General features: G+C 36.4%; 1 protein-coding gene across 2 annotated transcripts in view; it reads left to right on the forward strand.

Annotated features, from left to right (window-relative positions):
• Positions 1-22,364, forward strand: part of SLC9A2 (solute carrier family 9 member A2) — a 959,164-nt gene that overhangs the window by 330,908 nt on the left and 605,892 nt on the right. For both annotated transcript variants that reach the window (XM_044070947.1, XM_044070948.1), the window contains exon 3: positions 7,108-7,358. In XM_044070947.1, the coding sequence (XP_043926882.1) occupies positions 7,108-7,358 (251 nt within the window). The remainder of the gene's footprint in view (positions 1-7,107; positions 7,359-22,364) is intronic.

Below are 22,364 nucleotides of genomic sequence, written 5' to 3' on the forward strand. Positions count from 1 at the left end.
TTCAGAACTAAGATTAAAAATAGGGGAAATTAGTTCTTCTTGTGTCATCCTTTTCCTGTGACTTTCCATCTGCCTCTGCCTCTGTAGGTTGTGGCTGTTAGATTAAGAGGCTGAAGTCTAGGTGAAAAGAACCTTCTTCAAATATGTTGGATGAAAAACTGGAGTTGGGACTATCAACATTTTGCAGTTGTGTTGGTAGAGGTGGAAATTCTTGATGGTAATCGGAATGACAGCCTCCAGGAACTTTGGACTCACAAAACAAGTCTTTTGAATTATTTACATCCAGTCCGCTGAAATGCTGAGCACCACCTCTGTTAGAATTATATTGTGGTATGGAGTATGCTGAATTAGTGTTATAACTGTAAACATCTCTCTTCATTTTTTTCCATGCTACTATAGTAGCAGCACGTCAGCCAACTCTAGCTGGAATGCCAAGGTATAAAGCAGACCAGAGTTGAAAACGGCTATTATTTTTAATATTAGCATTTAGTTCTAAATCTGACTTATGTAATACCTCATGTTTAACAACATTATCATCAAGAAAATGTCCCAGTAATAAAAACTCAGGGTCATTAAATAATTTAACTAAAGTCCAGTAAATATTGTCATTTTCTGAAATACCATTGGGAGACTAAAAAATTCACAAACCTTTAGGCACCTGTTGGATTTGTACGCAGTGCTCTAAGTAATGATTTTCATGTTCTAAATTTTTAGTTTGAATAAGTTATTTTCCAGGTAATAAAATCTGTGTCTTACAAAATGACTCAGTAGTATTGTCATGGCCATTTGCCGAATATACTTGAGTTACTTGTGAAAAGGTGGAAAACAGGTTAACAGTACCTATAATCAAGTGTCCGGCCACATTATAATCCATGGCATGTGAAGGAGAACTGTTAGTCTGTGCACATTATCTGTGTGCCTTGTCTCTGAAGTGAAGTTTCAGCTGTGCAAGTCATTTTTGTTTGCTATTAAAGAGTATATTTTCTCCAGTGTGGGAAACTGTAGAGTTAGTATATGTAGAAGTAAGGGAAGTATTTGTGGGATTGCTGCTTACATGATAACATAGAGGGGGTGTTCTCCATCAAAAATGCTTTTATTTTGGTTGTCAATCACAGTTCAGTGCCACTTACTGCACTGAATTTCACATGTCCAGTATTCTTGACAGGAGTTTACTTTCAACATCTCAGAGTGGATCATATTTTACATCTTACATCCAACTGGAGTTGTCCCTATGTTGGCCTTCCTCCTCCCTCTAGTCACATTTGTTAATTTTCCTTTGTCCTGTATAATGTAGTTTTAATACTCCAACCTCCCTTATCCAGTTATCACTCCCACCTTTCCTGTTTTTACCTTTCTTTGTCTTAACTTGTAGTTCTCCTTTTCTTCATCTCTGTTTGCTAATCGTTTACTTTATCACCACTCTCATCTCTATTCTAGCTGTCTTTACTTTTCCTTATTTTTTTATTAACCTTACTCTTTCCTTACAGTATTGCTATTATATAACTTTTTTTCTATAATACAAGCAGAAATGCAAACTTATATTACTGTAGGTTGACAGCACATTTGTTCAACAGATAATATGTAGAGCCATTTCACTGAGTGCCCCATAGCATAATGGCAGAAAGTACGACACTACATTGAATGCTAATGTAAACTACACAGTTTACATTGATCAAACCTAAAGAACATTAACTACATAAACAGTGCCCTTCCAAACACAGCAACCACACATAGTGACATAACCTGCAACAGCACTATACTTATGTGGATGACTTCACCCTTACACCCGTGACATGGGAGCTCTGCTTCCACACTGCTAATTTATATATAATAAATCCATAGTCACACAAGTGTGACCAATGTGAAATCATTACAACTTTTGCAGCTGTCAACAACCCATCATAAACTACACCATAACTCAATGAATGTAACCAGCAACAATTTGAGAAGAAAACAGCACGATCTGCATTCAGCAAAACTAATCATTAACCAAGTACGAGTTAACCATAGCTATATCTATCCTCATAAATCTATCTATATATGTTTATACATATCTATAGACATGTGTGTGTGTGTGTGTGTGTGTGTGTGTGTGCGAACAAATATCTATTTGAGTCGCATCTATTAAATCTAGCATCGCTTGAAGCATAATAAACAGAACAAATTCATTATAAATCATAACCAACAAACAAAGCTTTTACAGGAGGACCTGCAACCTGCATGCCACCACAAATTTATATATGCTAAGTCTAAGATCACAAAATATTAGGGTTAATTGCAGTGTTTATTACCCTTTCTACCATATAGTCTTACTTAAAACATTTTATCTAACTGTAACCTGAAATGTAAATAAAGTAGTACAGTTGACATTACTGTAGCAAGCAGCAATGACCTTCTGTTCATCCACAAAGCTACACATATTCTTAGCCTCCACTAACTATACAGTATGCAAGCCAGACCTTTCCAAATACTCATAGTAAAGCACACACCTGCAACATAATAGCAGTAGATCTATAGTCCGTTAAAAGCACAGTCATCTATCTCTTCCTACATATATATATATATATATATATATATATATATATATATATATATATATATATATATACACACACAAGTCCTTTGCAGCAAAACAGAGGACATATCAAATCGCAGAAAGCATTATTTGCAAACTATGACACCTTGTATCAGCTGAGAACTAAGCAATATCTGGTGAAGGGTACTCATTTATGTTTATATTTATATTTTCTACACATGATTTTGCTAGATAATTAATGTTCTTGATCAAAGTAAAGTCAAGCTAAAATAGATCTATAAGCTGGGGTAGATGGGGTAAAGTTATATAGTTATTTCCCAGTTTTACAAAAAAATGCAATGTCTTTTTAAGACAGGGTTGGATAGCAATTCATTTTTGTCTCTGAATTCTTACCTGGCTTCTAAAGTAACATTCTGTTCACAAGATTGAAATATCTGTTTTGTTTCTAGCCTGTAACCGAGTGACACTATTTTAAAATTAAAGGGACAATAATATCTCCAAAGTGATAATAATATTATTATAGTATCAATACATCCACAGCAGGACCTTTATTGATTGAGTGAGGAAAGGAGAGAGTGAGTGATTGAATGTATTCTGCAATTTCCATTGCATCTCTAAGTTTAACTGAACTTCTCCAAAATTATTTATAGCTTTGCAATATTGTCTAGCAAACTTGGTTTTAGTTGTCATTGATTGTGTTCTGTTTTTAATATATTTTGGAAATATAAAGCAAATGGTTCTGAAATATTGACCCAATATATGACTTGGTGGTGTGAATGCTCATTGCAATTTACATTATCCCAAGTCTTCAATTTAGCTAGTCATGAAGATAAAGTTTCCATCCTTATCAGATTAGAAAGGTAGACTATCTAAAGGGCAGATTCATTATGGTTCATACATTTCCTTAAGTTTTAAAATTTATATTACATGTTGCATGGGTATATTTCACATGATTCAATAAAGGTAATAGCAAAATCTCTAAACCTGAATTTGTTCATTTATGAGATTGATTTAAGCATGTTTTCTTTAGTAATCTTACTGCTAGAGATTTTAAGAAGCAACTGTAGAGAAGATTATGACTGGATTTCTGATCATGTCACGTTGTGTTCAGGACATAGATGCCAAAAAATTCAGTGAGGTCAGCTGTGACATCCATGTATAAAACAAGCATCACTCAAGTTATGATTATGAGTCCCGATCATTATACTTTGTGGTGCACAAACTTAATCTGTTCCATGTACTACCAGCTGCAGAAAATAGTGTAGGTGTGTGAAGTGTTTCTATTAGAAAGCCATGTGATCCACCAGGATTACCACATCAGACCACATGCTATGCAGTGTGGGAATTATTTGAAAAATGATCTGAAGAATGAATTATGGGTAGAGGTAACTGACAATAGACAACTAGATAAACAGTGATAAGTGTGCAGGGACATGCAGCAGGATGCTGAGCTGAATTAAATAAGAACAGACACAAGGTATTTGTAGGTAATATCCCCACTGCACAAACCAATGGTGGCACGTCCACTGGAGTGCTATATAACTGTTCTACTGACCATATGCAGAACTGAGATTATGCTAATAAAAAAGGCACAGAGGAAGGAAACAAGAATGATAAGTGGAATGTATGCTTCACGTGATGATGACACACAAGACAAATTTAAATACTACACTTCCAAAACAAGGCTGCTCAGAGGAAACATAATCTGGATGCAACAAATCCTAAATGAGGTTAAGCAGTAGGAATCATACAATGCAGACAAAACAAATTAGTTTTAATCTGGACCTAAAAAAGAATGCTGAAGGTATGGAACAGTATACCTAAACATCTCTGAACAGTGAACATTCAATAATGCTTTGTTTTATACAGGGAAGTGACACTTGAATGAAAGCAGAAGAGGCAATTACAGCCACATAACATGAGCAGATGAAAAGATAGACTTTCCTGACTTTCCATTATCTGATAGTTATATGTACACATGTATGTATGTACTGTGTGTGTGTGTGTGTGTGTGTGTGTGTGTGTGTGTGTGTGTGTGTGTGTGTGTGTGTGTGTGTGTGTGTGTGTGTATGTATATATATATATATATATATATATATATATATATATATATATATATATATAGGTATATATATATATATATATATATAGTTATAGGTCTACTTCACAAGCACAAAAGACCACAATACCGAAGATAAGAAGGCCGAGACAAAAACTCTGAAACTTCAAGTGAATGAATGACCACAAACCTGACAACTTTCCAACTGTAAGTAACCACTGGGCCAAAAACTGAAGGAAAATAAACCGCACCATCTCCAACCCATGCATATATATGGGTTCATTACATAATCTCAAAGTTTTGAAATATCAAATTTCAAAATCTCAAGACCATATAGCTGAAACCCCTAAGTACCAAATGACCAGAAGCTCAAATTTCAAAATCCTGAAGTTCGGAGATGTTGAAGTAGCACTTCTGGTGTTGCAGTATGTGAATGGATAGGTGGAAGGTCAGGTAAGTATCTATGTTTGTGTGTTGTTGGTTAGGGGCTTCAGTGTGTGTGTAAGTGTGTGTTGTGACTGTGATGTGCGTCTGCGAGGGGAATGTAGGTGTGTGGTGGTGTTTCCATGTGTTTGTCTGTGTAGTGCGACCTTGGAGTTAGAATACTTAAGTAGGGGGGTACTGCTTGTATGTAGTGTAGGTTTGTGTGTTTGTGCTTTGGGCAATGGTGTGTGTATGTGTGTGGTGTATGTTTAGTATAGTGTTCGGGATTTTAAAATACGTGCTTCTGGTCTTTCGGTATTTAGGGGTTTCAGCTATATGGTCTCGAGATTTTGAAATTCGATATTTCACAATTTCGAGATTATGTAGTGAACCTCTATAGATATATATAAATATATATATATATATATATATATATATATATATATATATATAAACCTATTTATATATATATATAGATATATATATATATATATATATATATATATATATAGATATATATATATATAGATATATATATATACACACACACACACACACACACACACACACACACACACACACACACACACACACACACACACACACACACACACACACACACACACACACACACACATACATGTATATATGCATGCATGTTTGTGTATGTGTGTATGTTTGATAAAATATCATGAATATAGAGACTGAACATGCTAGCAAATTTTTATCAGTGTTGATGTAAAAAATATGTGTGTGGTTTGTGTGTGTGTGTGTGTGTGTGTGTGTGTGTGTGTGTGTGTGTGTGTGTGTAAACCCCATTAATTAATCCATTAAGCACCAAATTAAATGATTAAATGTTCTATTATTAGAATATATAATATTGCTAAACTTTAGCCTTTTCAAAATATAAAATGAATGTGGACTCCAACATGTCATAATCTGAAGCTATAAATTACTTTCTCAAATAAATGCAAATTCTATTCATAGTATAGGGAGCAACAAGAGAAGTAAAGCTGTTGTTATAGCCCATGGACATACAGTCTGTCTTTAAAACCATCAGCCTGTGTATGGGAAGTTTCCCAACTCAAAGAAGATGGAAGGAAGGACTTGTGTATCTGAAGATGTGCCTTCTTTCACTGGTAAATAGGGCTGAGGCCAGGCATCAGACTGATTGCTTATGTTGGATAAAAGAGCAGTAACAGTTTAATTAGCCATGGCTAGTGGTAAAGGACAGCTATTGTGGCAGGGATATGAATGGGTCAGCTGTAGCAGTCAGAATGATGTCACTGCACAGTAGAGATATGTTTATAACGTTAGAATAACCCACACTGATGGGCAACATGTGCCAATGGAATCAACAGTGGAGGAGTTCATGATTCCTATCCAGAGAGAAGACTTAAGAGTAAAAAGTAAAGGAGAAAGCAAGAGGTCTTCAACTCTTCTTATCCATGTGGGGAGACCAAAAACATTATTGTTTGTCCAAGTGCAACCAGTGGTAAGCTGTATTAAGTGACTCAGTATTGTGGGGAGGAAGAGCAAGTTCAGAAAAAATGTTTTGTTCTTTATGAGTAGGACTTTTAATGTTTTTTTTATAAATAATAAGGCTTAGAGCTGTGTTAATACAAAACTTAGAGCAGATGCTCCTGTAGTTACATTATTTTTTAAATACGGTGCTTTACATTATTGGCTCATTGCACATTACTAGTAGTATACAATTTGCCTAACTGATATATAAATTGACTGCATAGTCCTTAGGCAAATCAAGTAGTACACATTGTGGAGATTCACTCATTTTAGCAGTTAAAGGGAAGGTTTGACTTACTCTTAAGTAACTTTTCTTAAAATTGTCATTAAGAATAAGTAAGATTGCATAGTCCAGTATCTTTATGAATATAGTTACCATTCCACAAGTTATCAAAATTGTCTTCTTTTACGTATATGTTGTTTAATTTATATAAAAAGTACATTGTATTTTGAAACTGCTTAACTTACTAGTTTATTTGTCAAAGTAACATTAAACATATCATGTTGCATTGGCAGGCAAAGAATCAAAGCACGATTATAATATTTACAACATTTATCTTTACAGGTACTCTACAATTTGTTCAAATCTCTCTGCCAAATGAACACTATTAAGGCTATCGATATAGTTGTAGGAGTTGTACAATTCTTCTTGGTTGGAATCGGTGGTGTGCTCTTGGGGATCATATTTGGATTTGTGGCAGCCTTCACCACTCGCTTTACAAAGAATGTTCGTTCTTTTGAGCCTCTCTTTGTCTTCATGTACAGTTACCTGTCTTATTTGACAGCTGAAATGTTTCATCTTTCTGGCATTATGGCGTGAGTATACATTGTTAATGGTTTGATTGTCTATAAGAGTATAATATGATTAAAATACATTTTGTACACATATTCAGATGCAGATGTGTTGAATAGAGAATTAAAACATTTTGTCTCTGTCCAGGAAACAATCAGCACAAATGAAAAAAAATGTAATGGTCTTGAGTCATTATCAAGAATAAACAATAGGCAGAATTAAAACAAGGAGCAGCTCTGAAACCTGGAGAGGTAGCAGATGTTATGGAAGATGAATTATGAGACCTTGTCCTTACATGGGCTTTAAAATCTTGTATAGTACAGAAAGGAAGAATTCTGATACATTTCTGTGATGTTTTCACATGTACAGCATTCTCAAATGTATAGCGTTCTTGCAGCTGCATTCACATTGCATATAGCCTGCTAGCAACATTTTCAGCCATCGTTCACCTCTAATTCTCCCTGTGACATCTAGAATAGCAGTTTTCAGCCTGCTTGTGTATGTTTTTACACATTTAGGTATCTTAACTACCTAAACTACCTAGAGGGAAGGAAACAAGCTGTTCTGTGGCAAAACCAACTCTCCCCCTCCCTACCCATCTCCCTAGGAGTACCCCAAGGCTCCAGCATGGGGCCACTTCTTTTTACCCTCTTCACCAATCAGCTCCCAAACAGTATTCCTAAAGCCTCAATAGTGCAATATGCAGATGACACCACCATAATATGTGCAGCCAAATCAATTGACATCCTTCACTCCCTAACACAAGAATGCTTTTCTCTTGCAGAAACTTGTATTACAAACAAAAGACTCATTCTGAACCCAAGTGAAACAAAGCTAGTACTCTTTAGCTCCCACAGAGCCACACCTCCCACTCATTCTTTCTTCATCTCCTCCTTTAACAAGACCACAATCACCCCCACAAATCATATCAGACTCTTAGGGATTGAAATAGATAATCACCTTAGATTTGACCTACATATTTCTATAACCATAAAAAATACATAAAAAAAATTTGGCCTACTGTATCACAATAAAAAAACTCCTTACTGACCACTCCAAAACTGCAACAGCGAGGACTCACCTACTATCCACCCTACTTTATGCCTCCCCATGCTTACAAATCTTCACAAATCTGACCTAAACAAACTTGATAGTTGTTGTAATAAGACTGCCAAATTCGCTACAACCTCTCCCATCAGAACACATCACTGTGAATGCCTAAAAAAACTCAATTGGGTAAAACTACCACTACTACTTCAACTCAATCAACTATCACTAGCCCACAAAATAATACATAACTCTGAAAACACCCCAGCCCTACAAAATCTTTTGCAACCCTATACAACCGCCAGGCCCTTGAGGTCTAGCACACAAAACCTCCTCAAAGTAACCAAATATATCAATGAAGCTGGTAAGTCTGTCTACAGCCACTGTATAGCAAAAACCTGGAACTCCCTTCCTGCCCACATAACTGACAACAAATCCCCATCACAGTTCAAGAAACTTGTTAAAACTCACTTTTTGAATAATCGACTGTGCTCCTGTATCCCCCCTGGCTAATGTCTCATTAGAACACTTCACCTAACTTAAGTAACTCTGCTAAGCCAACCAATCATAGTACTGTACCCACTTAGAACTGTTAATCTACTGTTCATCCCATCTCTCCAGGAGTTAGGGAAAACTACCCCAGCAATGTTGAGCTCTCCATAAGCAACTAAAACCAGGAGAAAACATATTGTAAATCAATTTGTTATTCCCTCTCAACTAAAACCAGGCAAAGTCATATAGTAAATCAATTTGTTTTCCTTCTCAACTATAGTGAGCATCATCTGCTCTCTCAGAGCCTTATTCTATGTCTCTCTGCTTTTACTCTGATAGTAAATCTATCACAGGAATCTTAAGCTTAGGAATATCTTCTAAAATTAAATATTATATTGAAAAGAACAAATGTATCCTATCTGTTAATTAATATGCATGTCAAAGTCTCTTTTATGGAAATTGTATTTCAAAAGTCTGCCCTTAAAACTATGTTTTGTAAAAAAATGTTCTCTTGGAGCTTTTCTCCCCGGGCCTTCACTGAAAATGGAGTTGTAATCCAGTTGAACTCTCCCGGTCAACAAATGTAAAATAAAATAAATAAATAAACTGCTGATGTATAAAAGCAGTCAGTTTTATATTTCTTAGAGTGTGTGCTGGTGTTATACGGTAAGGTTTTCAGGTCCCCTTATTTTATTAAACCTTATCTTACTAACCTCCCTCTGTTGAACTTGTTCTTCGTTTGATTTTTTTTGCTGCTCCTGTATTTTATTTTTTATAAAACATTTTCAGTTGTGTGCACTAACCTTCAGCTAGTCCTTTAGTATTGCAATGTTAGTGATAGGTATTTGAGTCTTCACAGTATTCTTTGTTCCTGGCCCCACTACCTCTACACTTATACCATCTTTGCCACTCCTACTTTCGAAACACCCTATCATATCTGTCTCCACCCACATTCACTTAATATTCATTCTCCTCTTTTCCACTTCTAACCTCACTTACTCCCAATTACAATTAATACTTTTATTCCCTTACAAGCTAATTTTTCTTTTCTGGATAATTCTGTTACTCTCTATTTATTTTATTCCTACCTCTCTTACATTCTCACTGTTATTTTATGCTTTTCTTTCTTTCTCTATAGCCTCTTCTGTCATACTTCCTTTACATTTTCCCTCTATCCCTTATTTTGTCTTACTATACTCCAGTTTTCTCCTATCCCACCCCCCTTTGGTCTTATACACTTTCTCTTTTTATACTAATAACAATTCTTGTTTTCATTATACATTTCTCCTCATCTCTATCAACATAATTCATCTCACTTGTTCCTCCAAATTTTTTATTCTGAAACCTTCACCTACTACCTAATACATATTCACTGTCTACATGTATCTTAGCATCTCACACTGACCCTCAAACATACTTCAATTTCTGTTCAGGTCTTCCTACTCTCTACCCTAGCTTATTTACATTAATCCTTTCTATTCAAACCAGTGACACCATCTTCTTTTCTTACCACTCCCAACTTTCTAAAACTCTCACATTACTAACCTCATTATCTATTTCTCTCTATGTAATGTCTGCCATTACCTCCTGTTACTTTATACCCACACAATTCACTATCCTGAAGTCATCCACCCTACCATTTTCCTCTCCTTACTCCCCCAGACATATTGAAATATCTCCAGCCATATATAATCAATCCTTCATTGACTTTTCCACACCTTCTTACTTTGCCACAATGTCTAACAAAATAAACAAGTCTCAGATACAACCCCCTATTAAGCCAATACTTCAAAACAATTTCCAATTTGGCATCACAGCTACTACTTGGAGGTGATATTCATCCTAACCCAGGTCCTTCGTCAACCTCTATTATCACAGATAACTGTCTACCCTAATTTCTCCGTAAACCCATGGACTTGCTCATACTTAGCATGAACATTTGCAGTATTATGAATAAAATAAATGAACTGCATTCCACAATTTCTTTATATAATCCTGACATAATGCTCCTGACAGAGACATGGCTCAAGCCACATGTCAAAGATAATTCCATTACCCCACCTGGATACAGTATACACAGAGTTGACAGAACAGACTAAAGAGGTGGTGGTGCTGCACTACACTATAAAACTATCTTAAAAATCCAGCTCCTACAAACAGATTCCCCAGATTTCAAAAATGCAGAAACTCTGCTTTCTAATCTCTTCATAAATTATCACAAGCATCTAAATTACTCGGCATTTACATACCCCCAGGGAACAACTTGACCACTTTAGAATCAATACTCCAGTGGGCTTCCTACTTCCTTCCCCAAGAAACTATCTTGCTAGGTGATGTCAATATTGAATGGAACTCCATCCACTCCCCTATACCAACTAAATACATTAACCTTTACAACTTCACCCAGCTCATACAACCACCCACTCCTTTTGCTAAAGCTACAGATAAGGAATCCATATTACACTGGATCCTTACAAATCACCCCAGTACAGCTCATCAGTGTGGTATATTATCTAACTCTCTAAGTGACCATAATCCCACTTTTATTCTTAGACATAAACTTAAAACTAATAACTCTCCCTCCCTACTTCAAACCCATACCCATAAAAATGTTCCCACTAATCACTTTTTAGATACCTTAACATCCTGTAACTGGTCACCCCTTAAATTCCTCCCACTTGACAAGGCAGTTGAATACTTTAGCTCCATGTTTCTAAATATCCTGGACTGCCTACCCCCACTTAGAACAATTAGGATTCATAGTAGCCCAGCTCCCTGGCTACAGAAAACCACAAGATCCCTACTCAAGGAAAGGGATAAAGCTTGGAAGATCTGTCACAACTCAAAACACCCATAACTAGGCAAGCCTTTCTTGAACTTCACAATAAAGCAAAAAAAAAAAACAAAAAAAACAAATTAGGACTGATAAACAAATTCATTACATTTCCCTGCAAAGGAAGCATAACACTAACCCACAAAAATTCTGGGAAGCAGTTAACAATATTCACCAACTCAGCAAAACTACTACCCCCTCACCCAATATAGCAGGAACAAACTCAGATATAGCTTCCAGCAGCTTCAATAGCTATTTTACCTCCTCTATTCTTAAACTTATAAACAATACAAATCCCACCAACCTCGCGCAATCTTCTAAGGTCCAAAAAAACACCACTTCTTTCTCATTCTCACCAGTACTTACATCAACTATCCAAAAACTATTATCTAAACTCAAACCCACCACTCTTGCTGCTGACAATCTCCCTACAAAGTATCTCCAACTTGCATCCAAGGCCATAGCTTATCCTGTCTCCTTACTGATAAATAGCTCCATCACTGAACAAACCATTCCAACCTTGTGGAAAACCTCTTTTATCATTCCCCTTCATAAGTGTGGTCCCTCTACTGACCTTTCTAACTATCATGCCATTGCAATCCTATCACCCCTATCTAAGATTCTTGAAAAATGTATTCATTGCCAACTCCTTACCCACCTTCTCTCCAATAACCTACTATTCAAAACTCATGGATTTTATCCATCTCATAGCACTGCCACTGCCCTACTTAATTTCACCAACACCATAAATACATACAGAAACCAAGGCAAGCTAGTCTCTGCAATTTTTCTAGACTAATCCATAGCATTCGATACAGTTTCCAACAATAAACTCTTTTCTTGCCTCTCTGAGCTCAACATGGACACCTCCACCTTGCTATGGTTCAAGAGTTACCTTGACAATCATCTTCAGTCTGTTAAATGGCTCAACTCTCTATCTTCCCCTCTCCCAGTCACAGTAGGTGTGCCTCAGGGTTCTATTCTTGGCCCCCTTCTTTTTAACATTTTTACCTTCCAACTTCATTTAGCCACCACAAATGCTGATATAGTTCAGTATGCTGATGACACAGCCCTAATCTGCTCTGTACCCAACATCCAGCTCCTACAGCAAAAAGCCCAGACATCCTTCATTGATATTGAAAACTGGTTAAATAAATCTCAACTGATTTTAAATTCAAAAAACCCAACTTATACTATTCACCCCAGTCCCTGATACAAACTTACTAGAAATTGCAATTGACCAACAACTAAAATTCAGTAAATATTTATCCCAAACTATCTCCAAAGTCCACAAAAAATTAGGGACCCCGTATCGTTGCAAAAAGTATCTTGCTTCCGAATCGAGAATTGCTATAGCCAGATCACATCTCTTATCAACATTACTTTATGCATCACCAGTGCTAACAAATCTAAACAAGTCTGACCTTAATACATTTTCCACATGATACAACAAAATTGCCAGATTTGCAACCAGCACCAAATCTTGTTCCCACCACTGCAAGTCCTTGCTTAATTTACACTGGCTTGAATTCCCCAGTCTTTTAAGATAACATCAACTTAATCTGGCACACCAAATACTCTACTACCCAGAGAAAACCCCTGCCCTAACTGGCCTACTATACTTCCATAAATCAAAAAGGCAGTTATGTTCCACCAACAAAGCCCTGATTGAAAAAAATGAATGTAAATACAGCCCTGGTGAATCTATCTTCCCCAGTGAAATTGCTAAAACCTTCCTCCTGACATCAGACTACTAACCTGCAGTCCCACTTTTAAAGAATACCTTAAATCGTACCTTCTCACCAACTGGCTACGTTACTGCTATAGTCCACCTTGAACTCTTATTACATTGCAAGGGTATCCTTTCCTTATTCTTGTTAATTATAAGTCTGATTTCTGTACTCAACTTAGGGTCTTTTCCTTATGCTCCTAGTGAATACTAATGTGCTAAGGTCACATACTTTTAATCACTTACAGTCAACTGTTTTTTATCTAATATTTGTTCTGTCCTTAACATATTCAATAAGTCCTATACAACTATCTTCCTACATTCACTTGTTTAATCATCTTAAATTTTTTGTAATCATCTTACTCTGTAATTGTAAATCTTTTAACTTTTTGGCAATTGTTAATTCATTTTGACTTTTGAAACCACAACTGTTATTATTAGCTACTGTTGATTTTGTACTATGTGGAGCTTTTCTTCCTGGGCATCTGCTTAAAATAGATACTAGTGTTCAGTCAGATTAGCCCAGTAAACAAGTGTAAAATAAATAAATAAATGTAGACTAAAAGGTAACATTTGATTACCTTACTACATTCAATATAAAGCATAACAATGGACACTGATAAAGAGGTGTAATAAAATGTGTATCCAACAGAAAATATACATTTTTTTTTGTTTACCACATCCTGCCTATCTACTGTATCTACATTAACAATTATGGAACTACTTCACACTAAAAAAATAAAATAAAATAAAATAAAATAAAATATAGTAAAAAGTCTCACACTGCTATACAAACACACACACACACACACACACACACACACACACACACACACACACACACACACACACACACACAGAGAAAAATGCCTTCTAAAATCATACCCATTAAAAAGAAATAATACTTTGATAACATTAACAAAATGTTAACAAAATAAAATAGAAATTAAATAAAAAAAATGAACCCCTACTATACAGTCAGAAAAAAAATCACTAGTGAGAGACCCAAACCTAAACATATCTACATTTTAATTAAACTGAATGTAACATTAATAAATCTGAGCACATCCTTCACTACAGTACACTACTAAAATGCTAACAAATTACCTGATATGAAGAAGATGAAGATCAAAACTTATCTTGGAACTAGAGTAGAAAATCACTCACAAGATGGCCTCTGCATTAAAACTTGATAATGTATATGACACCTTATTCATTAGATGTTTTATTAAATTACTTCATCTCATTGTACTGCTTAGGAAACATTAATGGAAACAGAGAGAGAGAGAGAGAGAGAGAGAGAGAGAGAGAGACAAAAAACCTCACAAACATTGGTTGTGTCATGTGTGAAATATTTAAACAATAACCAATCATGTGGTGTGGTATATTGAAGATTTACCCACAGTTGGTGTGGTTTAATTATGAGGGCGAAGCCCGATTGATTAAATAAAGCCAACCTTGGGTAAATTTCAATATACCACAACTAGTCGGTTATTGTTATTATACAATGACATTATTTAAGAAAAAAATACTTTTCTTAAATAATGCCTTTGTATAATGGCACCGTACTGTCCTTCTGTGGCTGGTGATAGCCTACTGCCTTGTTTTGATGTACTGCGTATGTGTATGGGACTTGCGCTCCCATGCATACCCAGTACATCAATGCTTTAAAAAAAAAAAAAAGTTTTGGCTACTTTAGGAGTAGGAGAGAAAGACAGAATGGAGAAAATGCAAAGAAATCAGGCACGTGTCTTTAATTTTAAAAAAGGTATCTCATTTTCTTTGTATTTCCTCCATGCTGCTTCTCTGGTATGTTCGGTGTCCAGACTATAGATTTTTGTTTTACTTTTTGTTAAAAAAATAAATAAAAGTTATGGAATATACGAAGGGAAAGAAGTCCAGGTGACCGGACCTTTTTCCGTTGGTATATTCCGGGATTTACAACTGGTACGCTGGTTGGGGTGGCCAATCAGCGTGCGTGTTTTTGAATATTAATGGGCAGTCATTGTATAATTTGTAATATATGATGGGGGTACTTGCTCTGTAACTTATTTCCTAATCCTACTTGACAAGAGGTTTCATGTATCACATGCCAACCTCTAATAAATCCCAAGTAAATCATCCTGCCATTATCATTACAGTCATCAAAATACAAGGGTGAGTTAAATTCATGTTAAATATACTACAGAAACAAACAGTAGCAAAATACCAATGGAACTCCATTAAACATTAAATATAAAGGATCCACTAAAACAGCAAAAATGATGTGACCATAAGTCCATTAGTTCTAAAACCTCAAAACAAGACTAAATGTCAATCAAATTAACCAAAAATAGTATAAATATCTATAGAATAATGTAAGGAAAATATTTGCAGTTATTGTGTCCAATAACAGTCAAAGTGCCCAATTGACAAACAAACAATAAGGAATGCATACTCACTTCAGAAAATTGCATCACTAATCCTGCAAAATGATTAGTTTAAATAAGGGATACATAAAAAAAACTACACCAAAACAGAGAAGAAACAAAATCAATACTCAGTAACAAATCATACCTCAAATATTAGGAGAAAACTACCTAATCGTAATTTGAGGAACCAATAAGAGACAAAAATAAATATCTACTGCTAGGAAAAGAGAAACAACCAGAAACTTAAAAAAGTATGTATATAAAATAAATTAATAATCAGTACTCTAAATAAAGAAAAAATGAATTAATTATTCACCTAAAATGTACTCTTATACAGTGATCACAGCTCTCATCAGTTTCTGATTTTACAGAATGTCCATGATTTTACTTTATATTTTTGGTCTGCTCATCATAAAATTTGAGATTTTCTAACAAATCACTGAGAATTGCAATCAGTAAATAATAATGACAGACGTCTGAGTTTCAAATTTCATATACTTCAGAAAATGTATGCGACTGCAAAACATGTTATTCTTATAACAAAATTCTCTTATGGATGGGGCAGCAAGTAAATATTATAACATAATATAGTGGGAAGCAAAGTGCCACTGTTATGCATCATCACAGTTTTTGAGACAATTTGCCAGTTTAGATACAAGGACATGACAGATGTAAAGTTAAGAACTACAATTTCTGAAACAGATTTCAGCTATTGGCCACTTTGCAATGCAACTTTCTTGTCTGGAAAGGAAGGTTTGCTTGGTAGGGTGTCAGTGATGGTGATGTCTACAGGGCAAAATCTAATAGATCTTTTTGCAACAACTTTGTGGATAGTGATGGTACAATGAGAGAAATTTACACCTCCCATGTCTGTAGTCATTGTAATGGTCTTTATAGGTACGTGCCAGTGGTGCATGTTTTAATGCCCAAGAAAATGCTTGAACACAACTTTGAATTTCAGTTGTACTCTTCCTTTTTTGTTAGCAACCATTTTATTATTTGTGACAACAAACCAGCATCTATTAAAAGCACACAGTATAACTTTTCAGATACTACTTTCAGTGGCTGTTGGTTTCAATTCTGCCAAAATGTGTACTGGAAGATGCATTCCAGTGGTGTTTGGAAATGTATGGTGCTCATGTGAAGTTTGTTAGTATGATGCAGCAGCTGATGGCATTAGCACTCCTTCCTGTTAAGGAGAGTAGTGCAGCCTATGAAGAATTAAAATATTTATTCCCAGAGGTTTGTGGTCACCTTTTGCATTACTCTGAAGAGTGCTATTTCTATGGTAACTGGAACCCTTTATATAATAGCACAGATGTAAGGAGGTGCAGTCCTCCATGTGGGTACAGTATACCTCTCAACTCTCCAGATTTTTGCAGAATGTCCAGATTTTTGGCTCGTATTTTTGTTCTGTTTCTCAAAAAATGTGTGGTTTTCTAGCAAATCAGTGAGGATTGACTTCACTAAATAAAGACAGACATTTGAGTTTCAGACTTCAGACTTCTTATCCTTTAGAAAATACATGGCAATACAAAACTTTTTAGTCTAACCGCTTTCTAAGTTTATAAGAGCACTATTTAATATTTGTCCCTATTTTTGGTCTTTTGTAACCCTATTATTTTTGGTTTTGTCCAAATGTCTTGTGATAAGATGTTGAGAGGTATGAAGTCTAGTGAAGCTGCCCACCTGCATAAAATGTTAATTTTTGCATTTGTTGGGAAAGCCAATAAAGTGGTTTCCAATAATTATCTGTCATCTTAGTACTTGTTAGTAGTAAGTCAACCAATGATCATATTTATTTATTTTATTTTACATTTGTTGACCGGGAAGGTCCGGCTGGATATATGTCCATTTTCAGTGGAGGCACGGGGAGAAAAGCTCCATACAGAAGACATAAGACAGAACAGCATAATGCAATGTAAAATACAATAGAGAAATACATTCCAGATAAATTGTTATATATTTACATAATAAAACCATTCCACTATTAGTATAATTCAAGATAGAGGTTATACAATATATTTGTAGGTCATTTTCCCAGTTGCCAGCCCAACATTCAGAAAGTTTGTATATATTTGTGTGTTTCTTTATAGGTTACTTAAAATACATTCTAGATTTCACTTAAACAACATGTTAGTACAGAGTAATTAGGCTAGGATTCAGAGACACTGCTAGGAGACCCTAATTGGGTGTTTCTTTAAAGGTTACTTAAAGTACATTCTAGAGTTCACTTAAACAACATGTTAGTACAGAGTAATTAGGTTCGGATTCAGAGACACTGCTAGGAGACCCTAACTGGGTGCGCAGTAGAAAAGTGTGGGGATTAGTCAGGGGTAGAGCAAGAACAGAGCCATCACATAGTGAAGTATTGATTAAGATTTTTTTTTAAGTGGGTTGGAGAGGGTTGTAAGGTTAGTTCTGTAGGAAGAGAGTTCCAGACTTTACCAAATGAGTTCATAAACAGAGCTTCCCCAGCTGAGTTGTTAGCGTTGAAGATGAAAGCTAGCCTTTTGTTAGAGGATCGAAGAGTTTTAAGGTTCTGGTAGGGGGTGACGAGAGTTTTAAGATCGGGTGTCCATTCTGGCTGGTAGAGAATCTTGTGGCGGTTACTAGTTGGTTAGTCAGTAGAAGGTTAGGTAGTTCACGCCAGCCTAGTAGTTTGAGGTTGTGGCAGTGATGGGTCCTATAGGCAGAGGCAGTGGCAAATCTGGCAATATGATTATAGCAGGTTGTGAGCTTGTTCAGGTTGTTTTTACTCAGGTTGGTGAATAAGGGGGAGGCATAGAGAAGTGTGGATAGTAGATGAGTGTGAGCAAGAACAGTTCTGGCTAGGGGAGTTAAGAAGGGTTTGATTCTATGTAGAGAGCCAAGTTTTTTATTTACTATTTTAATTGTGTGGTCGATATGCATGTCAAAGTTTAGGTTGCTGTCAACTATAACTCCTAGGAGTTTGGTTGAGGGGTCTGGTGAGATAATAGTGATATTGTTAGATTTAATGAAGAAGGTTAGAGAGGAGGACTTATGAGATGGGGAGAACAGCAGCAGTTGTTTTTTTTTGGGGAGGATTTAGTATGAGACGGCGATAGAGGAGCCAATTTTCAACTATGCTAAATGTGTTTTGGGATAGTGTCATTAGGTTGTAGCAGAACAGATTAGGGTTGAGTCATCCACGTATTGAATACAGGTAGTGTCTGGTATTACTTTATGCAAGTCATTAATGAATATGGAGAATAGGAGGGGCCCTAAGATGGACCCTTGGAGGACTCCAAGTGTTATAAGTAAAAGGGTAGATGAGTTCTTTCCACAGGACTGCCTGTTGTCTATCTTCCTTTTATGACTTAAACCATTGTTTAGCATGGGTGTCTAAGGAGATTGTTTCTATGGTTTGCAAGAGAAGTTGATGGTTTACCATGTCAAAAGATTTGGAAATATCTAGGAAGTTGGCTGAGGAGAGTTTATTGCTATTATGGTTATGATTTATGACATTGGTAAAGGATAGCTGGGCAGTGATTGTACTGTGGTTTGGTCTGAAGCCATGCTGAGAATTTGACAGGTGATTGTTATCACATAGATAGGCTAGGAGTTGTTTTTGGATGCATTTTTCCAGGATTCTGGCTATAGGACAGAGTATTGCTATGGGTCTGTAGTTCGAGAGGTCAGTGGAACTGCCTCCATTGTGGATTGGAATGATATGGGATACCTTCCAGATAGTTGGAATGGTAGGTTCAGATATGGATCAGTTGATCATAATGGATATAGGGTAGGCTACAGCATAAGCTGCTTTATGTAGGTAGTCTGCTGGTAGGAGATCAGCAGCAAGGGAGTTGGTTTTAGTTTTCTAATTAGAGTAAGGATAAATGAAGTTGAGACTGGTTGAAACTGGATGGTAGTTTGGGTAATGGGTGAAGAGACTGATGGATTTGGTGCACTGGGGGATAAGTTATTGGCTAGGTTTTGGATAGTTTCTGTAAAAAAAACTATTGAAAGAGTTGGCAGCCTCTGCAGGAGAATTTTTTTGTTGGAAGTTGAGGGGACAGGGGTGCTAGATAGTCCTAGATGGAGCAGTGTGTTTAGAGCCGCCCAGAATTTATGTGGTTTGTTCTGGTGTTTTTGTTGTAGGTTGTGATAGTAGTTTTTTTTTTGTCAGTTGTGACAGATTTTTTTGTGTTATTCCTTAATTGTCTATAATGGAGTTGATCAGTGAGGTTTTTTGAGGTACGCCAAGTGGTCCAAGCTTTATTTCTTAGTAAGATTTTTTGCCTAGTTGCAGCTGTAAGCCATGGGGTACTTTTGGTTTTAGTCCTAATGGTACGAGCTGGAGCGTGGCTGTCTACGATGGATAAGAATTTAGTATTAAAGTATTTTATAGTCTCCTCTAGTGGAAGATGCTTAAGTAGTGACCAGTTGCAAAGTTTAAGGTCTATTTGGAAATTCTTAAGGATTAAAATTTTTCTTGTTCCTGATTGTTTTATAAGCGGGTTGTTTGTGGATTTCAGCCTTTTGCCTAATAATATAGGTGAGATGGTGATCTCTTATGTCACTGGGCAAGGTTCCAGCTTTATACATGTGTGGGTGATTGTTAATAAGTATCCAATCTAATATAGTTTCTTTATTGTTAGGTTTATTGGCTGGTGGGTAGGATTTGACTTGTGAGAATCCATAAAGGTTAATGTGGTAAGTGGGGGGTTCAGAGGAGCATGAGTACGAGTCTATATTAAAATCCCCGAGTACAATGGTTTCTTGGGGATAATTATTTGATACCTAGTTTAGTATGTCCTCAAGTACTGGTATGTTTTTGCCTGGGGAGGATGTAGACACAAATAATATAATATACTTTTGCTTTTGTTGATGTGTAGTTTAGTAGTAATGATTTCAGCATTAGTATTTTGGAAAGGTTGATGGATGTCAATGGTAATTTCTAGCATGGATTTGAAAAGAACAGCTACCCCCCTCCCTTTTTAGAAGTATGGTCATGGCTAAATATATTGTAACCTGGTGGTATGACCTCATTATCTAAGGTGCATGGTTTAAGCCAGGTTTCAGTGAGACAAATAATATCAGGGGGAAAGGTGATCTAGTAGGGGATGGAGGTGTTGAACTTTATTATTTAAGCTTCTGATATTTGGAAGGCTGACCAGGAGTGAGTTAGGAGTTCTGTTTATGGTATGGTTTATAGGGGATGAGGTAGTATTGATGCTAGAATTATTGGTAGAGGATGGACCAGAGTTTGGGTGGATGTCTCCATCCATGGTGAGATTACTTTGAGATTTATTGATTAACTTCAGAAACTTAAAAAGAAGGCTTTGGTATTTTTTAGTTTTTGGGTTGATGTATCGATTTCTAATAGCATTGATGAGGTGTTTGTTTGAAGGGGTAGCTATGGGGGGAGTAAATAGGTGCTCTAGCTGATTAGGTACAGGCAGTGTGATAATATGGATTCTTGTGGTGTGAACACCATGAATCACTTGTTGTTCGTAAGCAGTTAGTATGTAAGGGATAAGTAACAGTGATATTATGGAGTAGGTCAACAAGAAGTTGAATGGAGATAGTATTGGGGCCATGGTAGGGTAAGGGTGGAGGTAATGGGGTTTGAAGTAGAAGAAGAGTAATTAGTGTGGGTGTGGTGGATTGTATTAACTGCTTATTGGTTTGTTGATTGGTTGTTAAGAAGGGTGTGTGGCAAGGTAGTATAACTGTAGTGGTGCTGGGGGTAGGTGGTAATTGGGGGTAGGGTATGGGAGCGGAGTGAGCCCGTAGTGTGAACGGAGTGGGTAGAGCCAAGAAGAAGTGAGGACTATAAAAAAGTATCAGTAACTGCAGCTCATACAATTAAATAAAGATGGGCTGGAGTTATGTTGTAAAGAAAGTAGTGTAGACAAGATTTAAATGTGGGTTAGCTAGTCCAGCAGGGTAGAGGAAGTTTAGCAATTATACAAATGCAGAGTAAGAGTGGAAATAACTGCTATGCCTAGGTAGAAACTTTGGGAGAATAATGCTGTGCGAGCGGTTGTCATGGTGTATGCTGCCACATAGTGACAAAAGGAGATAGCTAACAGAAATGATAGAGTAGTCTTCATACACTACAATTAAGCCTATATTAAAAGCTAGAGGGGGGAGAGTGGTAAGCAGGCTGCTGTAGGCTGCTAACACACACACAGGAGGTCAGAATAACAAATATAGGTAGTAAATTATGTTAGAAGTTGATTGCTCTAAGGCTACATACATTGACACTTCCTTGTGTAGAGATGTCCTTACTGTGGTAGCATTCTATGATGCCTGGGTATCAGGTAATTCAAGGGTGTTTTCAGGTTTTAGCAGGGAGGCAGTCCTTGTGTTTTAAAGGCAGGCAGGGAGCACCTGGGACAGTAAACTGTAAAAGAGAGAGAGACACACAAAGTTAGGTAATTTAGATGGCAAAGCTAGGAAGGCAGAAGGTAGCAGGCTGGGGCAGAAGTAAGGGGTATCAGGATGTGAAGAACTATATTAGAGTGTACTGTAAGTAGAGAGAGACTAG

The sequence above is a fragment of the Protopterus annectens genome, chromosome 5.part0, assembly GCF_019279795.1.
Source record: "Protopterus annectens isolate FY-2018-M chromosome 5.part0, PAN1.0, whole genome shotgun sequence".
Taxonomy (NCBI): domain Eukaryota; kingdom Metazoa; phylum Chordata; order Ceratodontiformes; family Protopteridae; genus Protopterus; species Protopterus annectens.